The sequence below is a fragment of the Buteo buteo genome, chromosome Z, assembly GCF_964188355.1.
Source record: "Buteo buteo chromosome Z, bButBut1.hap1.1, whole genome shotgun sequence".
NCBI classification, from domain to species: domain Eukaryota; kingdom Metazoa; phylum Chordata; class Aves; order Accipitriformes; family Accipitridae; genus Buteo; species Buteo buteo.
Window position 1 is genome coordinate 63,042,909 of NC_134204.1, and position 19,069 is coordinate 63,061,977.

General features: G+C 35.9%; 1 protein-coding gene across 2 annotated transcripts in view; it reads left to right on the plus strand.

The window, feature by feature from the left end:
* MAN2A1 (mannosidase alpha class 2A member 1) overlaps positions 1 to 18,367 on the plus strand; it is a 128,388-nt gene extending 110,021 nt beyond the window's left edge. For both annotated transcript variants that reach the window (XM_075020578.1, XM_075020579.1), the window contains 3 exons: positions 9,231 to 9,425; positions 14,351 to 14,461; positions 15,381 to 18,367. In XM_075020578.1, coding sequence (XP_074876679.1) covers positions 9,231 to 9,425; positions 14,351 to 14,461; positions 15,381 to 15,533 — 459 coding nt within the window. In that variant the 3' untranslated portion in view covers positions 15,534 to 18,367. The remainder of the gene's footprint in view (positions 1 to 9,230; positions 9,426 to 14,350; positions 14,462 to 15,380) is intronic.
* Positions 18,368 to 19,069: the final 702 nt, after the last annotated feature.

A 19,069-nucleotide genomic window follows, 5' to 3' on the forward strand; every position in this document is an offset into this window, starting at 1 on the left:
TGTTAGTTCTTTACAGCTTTCCTTAAAACACTACATTTAAATTATCATTAGTGCTAACTACTATATAGATGATACTATATTTCTTACACTGGAAGTTTGTGTCTGCTGCTCAAGAACAGTGTTTCCATCTCTTATTTATCTACAAATACCATCTGCTTTCAGGTCACCACTGTCCTTGTTTTTATGCCAGGGCACCTTGCAGCTTAATTTCCTTCAAATGTTTTTTCTTGACACTGTGACAAAGATGTGTTGCAGAAAGGTTCTAAATAAAGATGGATTTCTCTCTAAGCTCCATTCATGTGATAGTGTCCAAAGCTGTAGGGATTGAATGTTCTCACCTTACAATAGGGCAGCAGCCACTCATTGTAGCTGGCTCATAGTGAAGTAGGTAGTACAGAGGACTGTCTTCCTCTGATTTCTAGACTTATACCTATGTCTCTTTTGTGTATGTATGTACATCTCTACAGTGAATTACTTTCCTTTGGTTGTTTTTATTCATCTTCATTTGTGCATAACTGTCTGCCAGCTCTGTTTAGAAAGAAAGTATTTTACTTCAGTAGTATGCTTTGTATTCAAACCTGGTCTCTCCACTTTTAGCCCATATGATTCTCCAAAGCGGGAGAGTAGACCTCTTTAAGGTCTTTTCTGAGCTTATCTGAGCTGGTGCAATTTGAGGTCTTAAATTTAAACATTTCTGTATCATCATTTCTAGGAAGGCCTTACTCATTCCTGCTGCAAGCTCTGGTGGTACGGCAGAATCCTTCTTAAAGGAGGGAGAAAGGCTGCAAGTTCAGCTGCTGCTTCTTCTTGTATTCTCAAGTGAAATAACTCTGGAGGGGCAATCCCCTTGAACGTGGAACAAGCAGTTTCCATCAGCAGCAAGAACTTCACATGAGCAGCATAATTCCAATGCAGATAGCTTCTCTGGAGGACAAAAATCAGGAGATATCATTGCATAGTTTCTGTCTTTAGCATCAGTTTGGTTACCTACTTCCTCATCAAAGCAGAACTCCAGAAAATTTCTGATCACTTTGTTCTGCCATAATCAGGAACAGGTTAAGCTCTTCCCAGTCAACAGGAAACAAAATCTAGCACCGTGTCCTTTCCATGACTCCAGTATGGGTTATTTGTTTAGGCATTAAGTCCCTCCTCCTTCCTCCTGCACCATTATAGAACAATATAAACACTGTAAGAAGAATTAGAAGAGAAGAAATAAAATGGGTGGGAGAGGCAGCTATAGCTAAAGTATAAAATACTTTTATTGTTGAGACAAGCATGTCATGCTGTCTATTGCTTTTGTAGTTTCATCCAGCTATACTGATGGCTGCATATTTGTCAACCTCAGCAATTATGGTGGTGAGCTTATGGTTATGGTGACTAGTTACTTTCTTTGCTATCTGCACTCTTCTGTGGACAAGCAAGCAGCTGTTCTTCAAATGATCTGTTTATAGAACTTGACTGCTATTATGGCATCTGATTAAAGACTAACTAAATTAAACGCCAGGACCTGACAGCCTTCAAGGGAACAGTGATAGGTGAAGGAAGCGAAGGAACCTAACCAGGGAGGAGTGGAACACACTGAACTGGCTGCTTATGAGACCATGAAGGGAAGAAGATTAGATTGTTCCTGGTGTGAAACCCAAAAAGACAACTTAGCAGAAATCATTTCATGGAGACTAAGGGCATTATTGCCTACAGGGGTCCAGGACTTACGGGATTTGGAGGAGGGAGAGAATTTTCGACTTGTTTTGGGAAAAAAAAAAATAAAAATTAAGAGGCTTGTTATGGGTTGTTCAGTGGAAGGGACATAGGAGTTGAAAGAGAAGGATCAAGGAGGAACAAGTGGGAAAAAGAGGGGTAAAAAGAGTGTAAAAAGGTCTGATCAAGTCCAGTGCTTGATCACCACAGCTGATCCTGTATTCTTATTAAATCTGGTTTCTGTGTGAGTGCACAAACTTTTTTGAATCTGTGTGACCCAGTAGCCAACTTCAGGAAAGACTAGGAAGCAAGTAGAATAAGAGGTCTGGGTGTCAGCTATTGGAGAGAGAGACCATGGGATGGAGGCACCAGTGCAACTGGCTGCCATTTGCTGGCAAGACCTATTTTTAATGTGTATGCATGTAAACTGCTAACAAACTTCAAGCTGACGGGTAGGGGCCGGCATCTGGAAGGATGTGAAGTCTGAGCTGGGGAATGGTTGAGAGGCCTAAGGTCCAGGCCTGGAGGTCAGACGGACATAAAGTCCACCCTGATTTTTGAGGGATCAGTCATTGTTGAGTGTACTTGTGAATCAAGAAAGTGAGGGTCTTTGATGAACTTGAGACCTGATCAGCTGGAGGACACAGTCAGGGTTCTGTTCATGTTACCCAAGAGCTCTGTGTTTATGTGGGTGCTGGTAAAGGTGCTGCTCTCTACTCACTTGTATGGCTGGCTGTGTGTGTGTGTGCACGCCTATTGGGAATACAGGGCTCTGCCTTTCACCTGCCTGGTCTTGGAGGAGCAGAACCACAGCAGGCTCCCACCTATCAACATGAGATGAGAGGAGACCCCTGGGTCTTAGAGACTACCAAATTTAGCTCTAGCAGACTGGGAAGAACTGTGGGTCCAAATTTCCCTGGATTTGGTTCCCTGAAGCAGTCCCAGGTTTCCTCACCTGCAGTCTCAGTGCCAGCTAAGAATCCACAGTCAGTACAGAAACTCTGTGGTGGCTTTAGAGTCACTCTGAACCAACTCACAGCCTCATGGATATTTTACAGTGCCTCAGAATTTTCATTTATTCTATAATCAGCCTCCGGGTACTCCTTTCACCTAGTGTGGCAGAAATGCATTTCCAGTGTAACAGCCTCCAAGTGAATTGATAGAAAATTTTCCATTCCCTGAGGTAAAGAGGTAATACCAGTTTTTGTCTGCTCAGTTGAGTCCTCCTTTGCTGGTCACTTCAGCAGCTACCAAAAAACCCTAAGCATTCCAGATCATGATTCTCAATAAAGGACTTAAAACATATTGCCAAAAGAATTTATGCTTTGATGTGCAAAACTGTGACATAACTGATGAATATTTCAGTGTTGACAAATGTGTGTATGTGAACAATTCTGACAGATCTAATCCTTATATTTGTCAGGATTTTTGCTCCCCAGGATTTCAGGAAGGACTGATGGTCTAGTATAGCAGAAAATAATCTGCTATCTGTATTCTCGTTTATTGTCTTGGTGAGATTTCAGGATAGCTGCCTGTTCAATATTCACATTTGTGGCTGTTACTTTTCGTTGCAATTTATCCAGGCCTCCCTAAAGGTCTAATTCATTGTAGAGGACCTGCTTTTTTGCAGAGATTACCTGAAGATTGTTCTGCTGAAGATTCCTGGGCAGCTTTGAGGTCTTAGTTGTTCTGAATCCCACTGCTTAGAGAAAATCTTCCTATCACCCTGTTTGATTTCCATACAAAAATCTCTCTACAACCACCAGCCAGTCTGAAAGCTGCTTGAAGTGATGGTCAGTGTTTTCTTTGACACATGGTTACATCAGCATTGCACTCTTGGACACTGGAAAGGAATTACTCACCTCAGAACAGTTTAACCAATTTTCATCAGTGACTAATGGCTATTTGTTGCATTATGGGTGTAAGCCCTGTTACTGAATATCCTTCTTTCCTTCTCAAAAGCACTAGGAGTTTTTACAGGCACACAAAAATCTAGCTCCAGACATTGATCTCAGAAGAAAGAGAATGATGCATCCATATCTAGAGGACTTTCAGAACTTGTCAGACTGATTATTCTTTTTGTATTGCAATGTGCAACTTTGGATGAATTTAAAGCAAGTGGATCTGATTTTTACTTGGTGAGGTTAACAGCCAGGCAGTCTTGTGTGTAAAGCCTGCAACTAAGTTGAAACCATTTACTGTTTGATGTCAGTCTCATGAATTTGACTAGTAGGAGGCCCAGATAAAATCTGAATTACTCTTCCAAGTTGGGAGCTTTAGGGCAATGTGTGTGCAAGTGTTGTGCAATTTTCTCACTCTCTTCCTGTTTATAGACACCTCTTTCCTCGAGTGGGGAGTACTCTACATAGTAAAGGATTCAAGATGTTTGCATTTGGGGAAGAATGTATCTAATTTAAAGCTAAGGCATCTGTCCATACCTGTCACTTATTTTTGTCATGTGTTGTAAAACTGCATATTCACATAGTCCTTGATGTTGTCTGCCATTTGTTTCTCACCTATAAGCAGGCTAGCACAGTATTGCCCAACCGGTTTCTCATGTAGAAGCAGATTCTCATGAAACATGCAGATGGATTGTCAATCTTTGGATTGTACAGAAAGGAACAAATTTTTCTTTCCATGTTTGTCTTTGGGAACCTTTAGGTTCTTTGGCTGACCATGTCAGTTGCTGTCAGTTGCCAGATTATGATGGAGAGATATTTAATAATATTGTCTCCCTATGTTTCAGACTAGAGATGCTCTGAAGAGTCTTTTTACTCCACGGATTAGATTTTTCCAGTCCAGAAACATTCTTCTTTGAAGAGTGCTGCCAGTTGGTTTTCTGAACACGTGGCAGAGAAAGTTGATAAAAATTGTTTCCTCACACAACATGAGAGTGAGTGAGAGACTTTTTTCTTCCAGGAATAGTCCAGGTGGTTTGGTATCAGACTATTTTAATCTGCATCCCTTGATTTAGCAGGCCCAGAATTCTATCTGTTTCCAGCTTTTATTTGAATGCACTGACATCCAAAGTCAGCATCCACGTTTCAGGATGTTTGATCAGATCGTTTGGATGCTGGTGGGGTTTTGGACTTACAATTAAATTTCTTTCCTGACTAGGGTTCTTCACAGCAGAGAACAGTCTAGAGAAGGAGTAAATAGTCAAGATTTGTGATTTGATATTCTGCCTGCCTCAGTTTCCTTTCCTCACTTTCGTATAGGAAATTTTAGACTACTTGTCTGTGTTGAAAAGTTATTTGTTTCTCTTAGCTCAATTGAAGTCCAGTTATCAACAGCTTCAGCTTTACTTTCTTCTTTACAGTATTTTTAATTTCTTTTTCCATTCAATAACTAAGTGATTTCTGAAGAGTCTAATTAGCGTTTTTCCCCTCTAATTAAGGACCTCAGTTCCTCAATTTAAACTTTTACCAGAAAACCCTTTGAGTCTTGTCTTAATCTGTTCCATCCTCTGTTTATTGATAAAATAGCTCATTTCTGATATAAGGGCACTTTTTACAGATGAGGCCATTCTTAGAACTTGTTGCAAATTGTAACCTAAGATTATACTGGAGTGTGGTTTGTTCATTTGTTTTTTTCTCAAAACTAAAAGTTTAGAATTATTCACCTTACTTTTGATGACAAGGAAAGATCCTATGTGAGGATTTGTTTACATCTATTGCACAGTCATTCAAGGGGTTGTATTTCAGCACAGTTTCTAATTGGATAACTGTACGTGAATGTGCTGTAAGGTAGTTTAAAAAAGCAGTATTTGCTTTGATTAGAGCTCATTAAGCCAGCACTCAGATATATCAGTGGCATTCATCAGAATCTTGCCAGTGCATAATGTTTGTAAGGCTGCCAGTGGAGCTCCATTCACACTTTGAGTGCTAAACACTGGCACTGAAGTTGAGGACATAATGCCACTTTTGAGTGAGCAGTACCTTAATTTGATGGAGACTGTGGGACTAATGTCTTCTGACTTAGCATCAGCAGGGTACTGCTGAAAGCTGCCCACACAGTGAATGTGCATATAGGGTATTGTTCCAAATGTGTTGTCTGTACATGCAAACCCTTCCCATCTCTCTTTCCCCAGAGTCCTGTTTAAATTTTGAATCACTAGATTGGGAGGGGAAGGATATACTCCAATCCTTTCATGGCTGTGATGTATCTAGGGTGGAGTGGGATTTGAAGTGTCCCTTCTGGATCTTCTGTGATAGCATTGTCTTCACAGTGTTTGAAAAACTCTTTTTCCCTTGGTCTCCTGGCAGCTTTTACACCTGCTCTATTCTCTATTCCCATTGCTATTACATAGATTGACTGAATGACTGCACTTCTGTTGGTGCAGTCATCCAAAGCTGACTGTGGTTCCAGATGTGGGAATACAAGATTCAGGATAAAATCTCCACCTAAGACTTAGTGCAGCTTTTCAAAGTTTCAAAGTGGATAATGCTTAAGTACAATGCTTATGCCCATGATAAAACATCCAAACACAGTGGGAGTAAAATTGAGCTGAGTTGAATCAGCTCTGGTTCTAGCATTTGCCAGAATCCTTCAAGACTCTGTTTCTCTGCAATCCTCAGTTATTTCCAGAATCTAGGAATTGAGGAGCCACTCTTTATGGTTCTGCTACAGTTTACGTAGGGATTTTGTCTCACTGCCCATTAATAGTAAATGATTCTCTCCCTCCCACATTCTTCTTCAAAGTTGCCAGTGTCTTTCCTTCCGTCTTTCCTGGTTTCTCAACTGCGATATATGTTACTGCATCTTTATATTAAAACCACTGTTTTTTATTCTCATTACTTCTGTTAGCCTTAGAGAAAGCTTTGAAGGATTCTGTCCTAGAAGATTGACCTGCCCAGTGCTATCTTTTCCTAGACAAGGCTGAGGATTCATCTGATATTTTTACTATGGGCTATATTTTACTTTCATGTCAACCAATATACAAACTTGCCTCCCATGTTTTCCTGTACTGCTGATCTCTGGGATTGGGGCAAGGTTTTGACTCATGGATATCATGCTTGTGTTTATGTAAACAGTATTTTTCTGTACGTGGAACAGAAGCCTTCAGAAAGATCTCATGACTCTTCCTCTCAAATGACCTTGGTGGGATTTTCAGAGGAACATCTGTTTCTGAAATTATGGGGACATCTAAATGAGTTCTGTTTGTTTTCAGCAAGCACTGTACTTCCAGGCATAAAGTTGCACTTAGTAGAATGATTTTTCAGTCACTCTTCCCATAAGAAACTGTGGCCTTTCTCCAAGTAAGTATTTGGGATGTCTTACAGTGAGAATTTGCATGTAGATAAAAAAAAATTTAAAAAAAAAAACAAAAAAATGTTATTTCTCCTTCCAGCTCCTTGGAGTCCCTTAAATCTGAGAAATCTGGAGTTGAGGAGAACTGTGTTGGATGTGAGATGTACTTCTTACTTCAACATGTTTGTAGTGTATGTTAGGGAATAGTTTAAAGTAGAGGAAATGGCTGAACATTAATTCTGTTTAGGCAAAATCGCTGATCTCAAATGCTTTCAGTATGAATGTCCATTGTTTAAATGTACATATGAAAAACTGATCTCAAATAACTGTTATTGCTGGACAGTAGTTTGTCTTCTGCTTGTTCTTAGGTAACATGCCTAGAACTGGGAACCAGTTGCAAGAGCTTTTGATACATCTTTTGTTTTAAATAGTTTAATAGGATGAATATATTATTTGACTGATTCATGTGTAATTTGTAAGATATTCTAGGAGACCTTTTTAAGTTCTCAGATGCAAGCAATCAACTTACTTTACGGAAAAAAAAAAAGACTGAATAAGAGTAAGAAAATTGTTGATAAAATGTTTTGACTGACTTTAGCACATCTATGGCAACAGAGTAAACAGCATTCCTTCTGGGGTGAAACAGTAAATTCTTCTTTGAAAGAACATATATGTGCACACTTTCCCTGTGGGTAGAGCATGCATGCAGTCACTTGAACTAAAGACTTTTACCTTTAGCTGTACTTAGAGCAAGCTTGCTCATACTTTAATTGGAAAAGAAGAAAATCATGGCAACTAAGTTTGCCAGTGGTGCTGAATTATTCAAGGTGGTAAAAAAAAAATTAAGGATAACTGAAGAATTGGAGGACTCAAGACTGATTAAGCATGCAGTAAAGTGGCAGGTGGAATTCAATGTAAATAAATGTAGTGAGGCGCATGGAGGAGCAATCCTCTACAACTATCAACTATTACCATTTTTTGAAAGTAATTTGGGGGTCATAATAGATCTATAAAAATAACTATCCTCAATGCTTAGTAGCTACCAAAGAGGCAAACAGTGTTAGTCATTACTAAGAAAAGCACTAAGAATAAAACAAATTATCATCAATTCAGCTCTGGCATATTTTCAATTGCTACACTGTCAGATGTATTTAATGCTACTGAAGAGGTATAAATAAATACTCATACCTGCATACACACCCCAAAACAGGAATTACTGTTATGGTTGTCCATTATAAGCTGATAAATAATCCTCCCCTTTCCTTTAAGTATCTCCCATTTATTTTTTATTCCCATGTTTTCAGCCTATCATGAAATGCAAATTTAAGATATCAAGGCTTAAGGTACTATGTTTTCGGTAAACTTTCTGCAAAGTTTTCACTAAAAATCACCTGTTAACTATAAACATGCAGGGATTTATCTGATTAATTATGCAAGGAAAAAGAAGAGCAAAATAAGTATTCACCCACTTCTACCATATCTTCACTGACTTTCTAAAACAGAAATTGCCTTTTTAAAGTTTCTTTTGTTTTCTTTTCTGGCTTCTGTGGAGCTTTAACTGTTGTGAATATGTAGGACTTGGTTGTCTTGGGTTTGTAACACAGCTTCTGCAGCCATGTAAAAGCACTGGAAATACAAAACTTGGGAAGGTACAAAACTTGTAAAATCTTTGGAGAGAGTCCTTTCAGTTCCTGCTGGCATGGCATTGAAATAAAACTGCTGAAAGAAATCCTTTGCATTGTTGACTTAGACAAAGATGCTAGTTGCAAAAACTTCCAGCAAACAGTTTTAAGCTAGATTTTAGAAGAAAGAGGGATGTAGGATACAAGTTAGATGAATCTGAAGCAAGTATATAAGGAATACAGGACAGAAAATGTATGCAGAAAAGGAAGCCTGCAGAAGACTAGCTGGCTGTCAGTATTCAAGTAGACACTGAATAGATAGGAGCAACTCGCTGGAGTAGTAGCTAGTTTCTTTCTCTAAACTACATTGTTTACACATCAAGGGGTAACACAGAAAAATGAGGAACGGTATAAAATGAGGTGTCATCTAATGATCATTTGAAAGACTTACTAATGGTTTGTAAAACCAGGATGTATACATAGTAGTAAAAGAGAATTAACGGATGATCAGAAGTTTCCAAAAGTAATTAAATGGACAATCTATAAATTACAATTTTCTATGAAATTAATGGAATCATGTATAAAGTAAGTGGGTTTCAAAATTTAGACTTGATGGTATATTAACTTGAGTTTGCAAACATTTTCTCTTATATTTTGCAGAATGAAGAGAAGGCATCAGTCAGTTTTCCCTCACTTCTTAGCCATATGACTTCTTCTTTCTTAAATCATCCTGTAATTCTAATGACAACATATGCAGATTCAGGTGTCCCAGAGATGCTAAACACTTTTTCTCCACTCATGTCAGCCATGCCTTGTGACATGCATATAGTCAATCTGAGGACAATCCAATCAAAGGTAAGGTCAAAACACTATATGAGCAAACACATGATACAGCTTATTAAAATAGCTTAATCAATTACTTCATTCTAGGAAAGTAATTTGAGGGGGGTTTATGTAATATGATAAACTGCAGCATGATGACTAGTTTTTCTTAATTCTGCAGGAACTAGAGACTTGCGTCTGAGTAACGTGAAATACAGGAATTGTTTTTCGACAACATAATAATATGCATAGTACATTTTTCTGTCTCTGGAGGGGGCACATTTCAATGCATTCCCAAAGTTGAAGAGCAGAAGGGTTCATATATTTTGGCCTCTTCTGTATTAAGAAGAATTAAATTTAAGGTCATTAGACTTTCTTCTGAGTAAAATAATTTGTGTTTTTAATAAAGCATATAGTTTTAAACCCATCTGATTCCATTTGGAAGACTGAAAGAAAATCTACTGCATCCTAACATCCACAGGAATAAATTGTTAAAATATTTTTAAGCTTAAATACAAGACCTATTTTAATTATTCTAACATCAGCTTACAATCCTTCGTTCCTGTGAAACTGTTCTCTGGTAGGTTTACAAAAAAAACCAAACCAACGACCCCAAAAGAACCCGGCGAAACAAACCACCAGATAAAAAAAAAACTATTTTGTACTCAATATTTTTTTCTTTGCAAAGGAACTTACACAATTGTAACCACCATATTTCAATTTTCTGTTTGATAAATTATAGAATTGGAACTGTTTGTGCATCCTTCTTCCACCAGCTCTTCTATAAATTCTTTTAAGTTTTTCAACACTTTTTAAAATGTGGGTATATTAACTTTATGGTGTATTGCAGTATCACTCACCAGTGCTGTTACCATAGATGAAATCCCTTTTTAATTCTGCAGCACGCACTTACAAACTACAGTTTTCCCTTCTCCCTTAGGGTTTCCATGGCGGCTGAGGTAGAACTGCTCATCTATAATAACCTCAGATTATATTCAGAATATCTGCAAAAATTGCCATTAGCTACTGTTTTATCATAGTTTGTCATTTTTAGTCTTAATTCCTTATTTTAAAACTCAAAGAATTAGTTTACTTTCTCACACTTTCTCTGTTAGTAATTCAATCTCATGTACACTCCTTCAGCTGTGACTGTTTCTTATTTTGAATTTCAAAGTGGGATAACTCTTGATTCTTATTGGGTCTTATGCCTTTGAAGGGTTAGAAGAAAGCTTCATATTGAAATTAAATCTTCATGTGAAGTGTGTGTTCCACACTTCACTGTAAAATCTCTTCATTTACCTCAGCCAGTAACACCTGTTTGCTTCAGCATGTCAAGTTCAGGGGCAGACCTTCCTGAGCATGCCCCCTCTCCCTTTTCAAGGCCTAAACTTCCTCCCCTTGTTTGTATCATGTGCTGGTGAAACCTGTGAAATGGAGGGCTACCTCTGTGTCTGCTTTTTTGAGTTCAATGTTACTACTCATAGGTGAATTCTACAATTTTATCTGGGCTATACCGGCCCCACTGTCCCAGTTGGTATAAGATTGTTTGAGGCCATGATCTCTCCCCTGTCCACAATTGTGTATTTCAATGATTATTTGATTGACAGCTCTTGAGCTTGCAGCATTACTTTTTGCATTTCACAGTGAAAGTTATCAGTAGTCATAGGATAGGAACACTGTCGTTATAGGTACAGAACAGTTCTTCCTGACAGCAGAAATAGCACTATGCCTTGCAAATAATTTCTTGCATGCCAGAATAGCCTTTTTAAATCTGTCCTCACTTTCTGCTTCCTTTCTCTGTCTTCCAAAAGTTTGAATGAGAAGTGTCATAATTCTGGCTAATTATGTAATGCAATTTTTTCCAGAAATGTAGATGACTACTCCATTGCTTTAGCTGTTGAAGTTGATTTTCAAGAAATTATATCATTACAATGTCACATAAAAGAGTACCAAATTAAAGGATTTAAGGCAGAAATGAAAGCATGAGCATGCATTAAAGCATAATCAAGAAAAAAATGTAAGGAAATTCCTAGTTTCCCTTTAAACTCTGCTCCTCTCAGTGGGAAGAATATTGCTATTTTTTTAAGATATGTGATCTTGTCATGGAAGAGTCCAATGCCTTAGGAATATGAAATTTAAAGAAATTTTTAATAAAGCTCAGTTTTTAAGTTTCTTGACACAGGTTTTGCCTAAGGTAAATAGACTGGGCTTCAAGATTTAAAAACTGAGTAAATTTGTCCCTCTATACTAAATATAAATACATATTTTTCTCATGCTGCTTGAACTTTTCAATGCATTCCTGTTAGCTAACTTTTCTGTTAGCTTACAGTAATCAGATAAAAAAGTGTTTAAATGGTTTTTCTTTCTCATCAAAATTTTAGCAGCATTGTCCTGGGATAACACTTATGAGAAAGCCTAGCAAATTTGTTTTTCCATCTAGAAGCCTGATGTGAGACCTGCATTTTATTTCTCAGAGATCAAAATTAAATGAAATTTTGGCAGCTCTTCCAAGAAAAACAGTCAGAGATTTGATAGTCCAGTAGTTAAGGAATTTTTGTCATATAACAATGCTGTGAAGTTTTACAAGATTAAGGATGTTGTTTGTTGCAAATTGATAAATTTGTTACAGGTTTTCATGCAGTTAACATGGTCATGTTTAGAAGGTGTATTTGATGTAAATTAGCTTCATCCTTGCTCAGACATTCCTTAGGCTTGCATACACTTAATCTAATTTACCTAGAGATGATATAAGAAGAGGTAAGTTAAAGTAGATATGGAGGCTGTGGCAACTTACTGTCTTACTCCTGCTTTGATAATAGGTTAGAACTTCTTAATTTATTACACATGGATGCTATGTGCATGATAAAATCCTTAGAATTCTAAAAGGTTGGCTACTATATCATAGATGTTTATACTTACCAAAACTCTTTTCCCTTAGGTGTCATTAATTGTTTATTAACTTTCTGGTTTAAATCTTTTTAATTACGATAATATTTAATTTTAAAAACTTGAGAGATTAAATATTCATGCCATCATTTGAAATGCGTACATGCATTTGTTATGCAGATTACTGCAAGATAATTCCACTGTAATAGAGAAAGTTTTGATACCCATTACTGGCTCGTCATTTCTAACACCAATTTACCCTGTAGGAAGTCAGGCTTTTGCAGTATGAATTTCATTATTTCACTAACTGATGTTTAGGCAGATGGTATTATTTTGCGTGCATAAAAATGTCTACTTTTAAGTGCAACACTGTCACATCAGCAACAGTAAAAACCAAGTCAGGTATTTCATAGTTGGAGACAGAAAATAATTTTGTCACATCATCATTATTACCTTACTTAATGTAGAAAGTGGTACCAGTGTTCCAATAAACAGGATAAGAATTTTTTCAGATATCAGTGATATGAAGTACTGCAAGCTTGTTTGAATATGCTTACTGTAGACATCATTCATTAATTAAAAACTTGATTTTAGGTGGTTATAAGCTAATGTTGTTCATGAAAATCTTCTCAAACTGAGTTTTATTAATGATTTGAAAACTATGCAAAGTTTTTACCAGTCAATGTTTTACTGCAAAGTATCTCACTTCAATTCCAAATACTGATGAATAAATTTTTACTCTTTTAAATGAGGAACTCAGAAAACACTGTCAGTTTACCATTTCTTATTATCTGAATGAGTACTTAATACTATCAGTTTGTCATACTAGGTAGCTGTGTCATGCTGGGTTTCCAAGAAGCTAGTTCAAGCTGTTCCAAGATCTCCTTTATTATGAGAAAATTGCTTTTGATCTGAAGCGTGTTAGATTAAGACCCTTCTTGTTTGTTACACCTTCAAGAGCTAAAGCATCACAAAGTGCCTAATGCTTGTTGGCATGGGTTTCTCCAGGGCAATAGATACTTACTGAAGTACCAGAAATGAACTTAACTCATGGCAGAGACTTTTGGAAAAAAGCACCAGTATGAAAACAAGTAAACCAGAAATAAATTAGAGAAAAATAGCCCGAAGAGCTGGCATGGCTGCAGATAGAACCATCTTTTTTATGCCCTTATTATATGTGTAGTAAGATGAAGAGCTGAAAAATGTAAAATGACAACAAAAAAGAAATAAAGTAATGCATCTTAGAAAATAAATTACTAAGGTGAGTGTAGTGATACAGTGAACAGCTTGCAGCATGAAGGACATCTTGTCACGTGCCACTCCTGTGGTGAGAAGATAGCAAGTTTTTGTGTAGATTGAAGTTTCCCAGCCAGTGCTGGGCTATGACTTTGTTTTCTGAAGCACATATCAAAATAAGATTCTGATTTGAGGCATTTATACGCTATCCTTATCACCATTTGTTCTAAGTGATTTTAATGATTGGGTCCAAACTAGGAAGATGAGATTGTAGGTTACTCTTGGGTTGCTCTTTGATGTGTATTGAGGCTCAAGAGCCCTGTATGCCTCTTCTATAAGCATAAAATTTATTTAATATTTGTATTTTGGTGTACAGTTTCATATACACCTTAAGCTGAGTTAGATTTTAGAGGACAGCTTTGATGGAACATAGTCACAATGAGTATTTAAAACTGGCTATTGTAATTAGCATATGATGTCTAGCTTGGTTTTGGTTTTACCATGTAATTTTTCTGGGAAGCCAGTTAATACAACTGTGATAGCTACACTTAAATTCTGAATCTGTACATGTGCATCTATTGAGCTTTGAACTCCTTGGTTAACAACTTACATTTATATTCTGTAGTACTTTCTTTATCCAAACTCTCCGCTGTTTAGTTCTTTCTATGTTTAGTCTTATAAACATTAAAAGAAGCATGACTGTTCAGTCTAGGCTGAACATTATTTAAGGCATAAGTGGCTCTATCGCTGTAAGGTTACAATAATTTTATGAGGTCCTAAAATGTCTATCTAGCTCTGCTGCTTTCTGAATAATTTTTTATTTTGTTTATTTGTAGGTAGATACTGAGCCGTCTGATGAAGCTGCTCTGATTCTTCACAGAAAGGGATTTGACTGTAGATTTTCAAACAGAGACATGGGTCTTCTCTGTTCCACTACTCAGGGAAAGGTATACTGACATTTTATGGGTAGCTTACCTTATAAGTACTGCAGAAACATTTAAGTCAAATTATAGGTGAACTCTAGGTAGTTATTTCTCAAGAGTTACACTTTCAGGATAAAAGTTCAGTTTATCTTGAAAATTGCTTTCCATCTGATAAAGATACGGATCTGCTGATGTGTGGGAATGACCATGTAAGCATCAGGAAGTAAACTTCTAGGTCAGTTTTAGTCTCGTTAACTTCCTGTAAACGTTGTTTTCATATAACACTGATCAGTATTTCTCATATAATTTTTTAATAGTGTTTCAGAACTTTACTTAGTAAAAACAGTCAAATAACATATTCTGAAGTGTATCACGTTAATAATATCCAAAAAATATATGACTGTTACTTTCAAAACTGTTGCTTATTATAGCATGTCCTTTGTCTACACATACTCACTCACATGACCATTGCAAATATCTGAGTGTTTTGCAATTGCCATAGAATTGATGTGATACATAAAATTATGAAATATAAATCATACAACTTTGTTCTGAGGGTTACAGATGGACTGGATGGTTATGAATCTGTAGGAATTTTGTAACCAAATTTTGAAATAGGTTTGGGATTTTATTTAAGTAGAAGAGTAAGTGTTGTTTTGTTTAGAAACATGAAGAGCTTTAGTCCAAATATTTCTGATCAGTTTTTTAATACATTGATTTAACTTACTTGCTTTGAAATGTGGCAAGTGAACACTGCCTAAAAAGATCTAATTTAGCCTATGGCATTTGAGATGTGGTACTTAAAAATATTCATAATCTTTGTTAAGAATTGCCATGCTGATACCTGTAAGGAGATGCATCATTTGGATCATTGTTAGAGATTAGGTTAAAGGCAATTTTAAGGTATATACTGTATTTTCTAAACATATTTCTTTTTTTCCAGATAAAGGTGCATAAACTCTTTAACAAATTCAGAGTGGAAAGTCTTACACCCGCATCTTTATCTCTGATGCATTCATCTCTGGATGCCAGAAATATAAGTGAAATAAATATGAGTTCTATGGAGATAAATACATTCCGGATTCGGCTAAGATGAAATCTGGCTTTAATACTCAGATAAAGAAGAGGAATCTGCAATTATATCTCCTCCAAGTTTCTCGTGCAATAAGAAGCACATTATTATTATTCCAGCTTCTGGATACTGTGAGAAAAACATGCATTCTATGATTTTTTTTTTACCAACACAGTGAAAAGCCATGTTGCAAGCAACTTTTTTGGTGATTTTTTTGTTTGTTTTTTTTTTCTTTTTTCCCACAAAATGGCAACATCAGTATAAGTTAATGCAACAAGTGAAGAAATTTCTAAGGATGTTAACCTCTCAACAGATTAAATCTCAGGTTAAATGCTAACTAATGATGTTTCTGGTGTTTTAATTTTCATAAACAGGGGATTGGATTTTAAACAGCCTTCTTAGCTGATCCTTGATGAATTTATGTACAAATAATTCAGCGTAGAAAGTCCTGATGCAGCTTGGAAATAAAGTGGAGTAAAATATTTGTATAGTAGCTAATGTCCAAATATTTACAATCATTTCTATAAATGACAATAATCTCAATTTATTCCACAATTAATTTCAATTTATTCAACACAAAGGGGATTATTAATTGTGGTAAAACGAAAGCCTGCAGTACTTGTGATGAGTGATGGTAGGTTTTAATACTTCTACCATTCACCTGAGTTATGTAAATAGGAAAACATGAACCTACAAAATAATTTTGCAATGGAAATGTTTAATAAAACTCCCATTTTGTTACTTGACACACTGGGATATGTGCAATTATTCCATTATCATGTATGATGAGAAATGTCCATAATTATCATGAATACAAGATTTTTTATGAAACTCATTTAGATACTGATGTTCTCTGAAATGAGTTTTCTATTTCAAGATTACCATATCAAGATAAATGTGCCTTATTTTTTGATACGTCTTGTTACCATTTTGGTGTCTATGTTAATGTTTTTGGGGGAAAGGTAGTTTATATAATACTTAAGCTGTGTATCTCCTATTTGACAATGCTGGCCACACTCTGATCTATGTCCTCCTGCACCAAGTTTGTGCTATCTTATTCTGAACATTTTGACTATTTGAATGTATTAAAATGATGTCATAACATGAAACAGACAAAGAACAAGAATTACTGTAAAATCTAAATTCAGTTGCTTTCAAGGAAATTGCAACTTGATGCAGAGAGTTGACAGTAAGCAAGACATAGTTTGCAAACTCATCAAAACATGTGCTTGCATATCACAGACTGTGGTGACCTGTTAATTCAGAATCACGTGCCTATATTTTAGACAACATTTTTCAAACTTGCAACCTCACTTACATTGCCAGTGTTCACGTTACTGAAGAATGGAGTCTTAATTTTTGCTTTGTTTTCACATATTAATTCGTCTTTAGTGCTGAAGCCATTCAAGTGTGAAAAAAATTTCCCTAAGTAGAGCTGCTGTTTACAGTTAATATATATAAACATGCAGTTCAGTATGATCCCATTTCCTTGTCTTCATTTATCTTCATAACTCTCTATCCTATCCCTTGCTTATGAGTTACTTTTCCATCATTGCTTATCTTCAATACTAATGCATGAAAAGTCATCATAACTGGTAAAAAGATGTGCTATTTTCTAAGTCTAATATTGCCTACTGTATTTAATTTCATCATTGTTGTTCCACAATGTATCAAATTATAACATGTAGCTACAGGCTATTTTAAAATGAAAGTGAAACTTTGATTTCATGCATTGTCACAGGTTGGATCGCTGTTGAGATTGTGTAGATTTCCCTACCTAATTCAATCTACTGTGTGTTTTGTAATTAATGGAACTTAGTAGGATCTGGTGCAAGTTATATCAAGAATATAAGAACCACTAACCACAAACAGAAGTATCAGATGAATCCAATAAATGGATGTTTTCATGCAATAAACATGTACTGTAACTTTTCTTAGCTGTAGTATTTGAAAATACTATTTTTTGTTGGAACTCGAAGCTTGGTAGAATTGCCAGCAGAAATTTCTCATAACATGTATTTTGTTACATCTTCAGAATTAAAATGCTTCAGAGACTTTTAAGTGTTCTGTGCAAGAGAGTTTTCAAAATACTGTTTCGGTTTTGTTAGGCAGAAAAGTAAAATTTTGATGCAATAAAGTTTTAAAGTATTTTGCCTGTTGGGATTGCTTCCAAAAGATGTTTCATATAGCGTTTGGTCTTTTTGTTCATCATCAGCTGTACAATCATGATGCCTGAATCTTCCTTAACCAGCAGATCTGATCTTTGTTCCTTTGTTTTGCATTTTTTGTGTAGAAACAGAACAGCCTTCAATTTGGGATCCTTTCCTGAAATCCTTAACTAAGTCAAAACTACGGTCAAAGTCTGATAATAAATTTTACTTTAATTGGTTCAGAATGTGGCTGTCGATGGGTTTGGGGTTTGGGTTTTTTTCCCAACAACTCTTAGTGAATTCTTGTGCTGTATTTTTGTTATACTGGATATTTCAGTTAAGCTCTTGTTTTTTCTGTGAATTAACCATCTAATTTAATCATATTCTTTTCTTTTTTGTCTACTTCTATAGCTGCTGGGTTTATAACTACTGGTTAAGAGAACCAAGCATCCTTGCCTTCCATTATGGTTTTAAAGACAATGCTGTGTAAGAAATGATTTCAAACCTCATAATCACTTTCCATACCAGAGTGATACCTTTACAGAATTATTTTTTTCTTAACCTTCCTTTATCTTAAATGTCTGGTTTACGTGCTCATATTTCTGAAACAAACTGATTTCAGCTGAAGGTTTTGATACATTCTCTTGGAAGGTTTTATATCTTATGGGGATATGTAAAATAAGATCTCTAATAAAAGATAATGTTATTGTGAAATGTGGTCAGTGTTGTTAATACCTTAGCCATAGGTAATTTAAATTAAAAAAAAAAAAAAAAGAGAGAGAGAAACAACAACCATGCTTCTTTGAGAAGGTTGATCTATCAGTAGCTTTTGGGAATGACAGTTACCTGTAGTGAGATGAACTCCTGAAGAAAGATGCAATCTATTTCACAGTTGCCAAACAGAAGAAGATAGATGCCAACTTCAGAGACATAAACATGTGTGACTGCACAGTGTTCGAAGGGAATGGGTAGCTCTTCTTTGACAAAAGAAACCTTGCACTGACGTAGCAGAAAATAGTAGAACGTGTAAAATTCTATATTTTTTTTTTACTTGAATTAATATTGTTTCTCTTTTAAGCATTTGAGAGTAATGGAACAGAAGCTGTTCTTGTAAATTAAATTAACAGACACACCATTAGAAAATAAAGTCAAAATAGCAGTTCAACTGTAATTAGACTGAATGCTTTTAAGAAAATAATATATTGCTAATATAATATGCTGTAATTGCATATGACAAGTTCAGCAGGTATAGATGCTTTACAGGTTTGATTCCCAAAGTGCTGATGGAGCTTGAGCATAATGACTTGCAAAGACAATCAGTATAAATTTCAGTCAGTGCCTGAAGCTAATTGATGTTGGACCGGATAGTCTTTAACTATAAATATAAAAGTATACATATATACATACTAT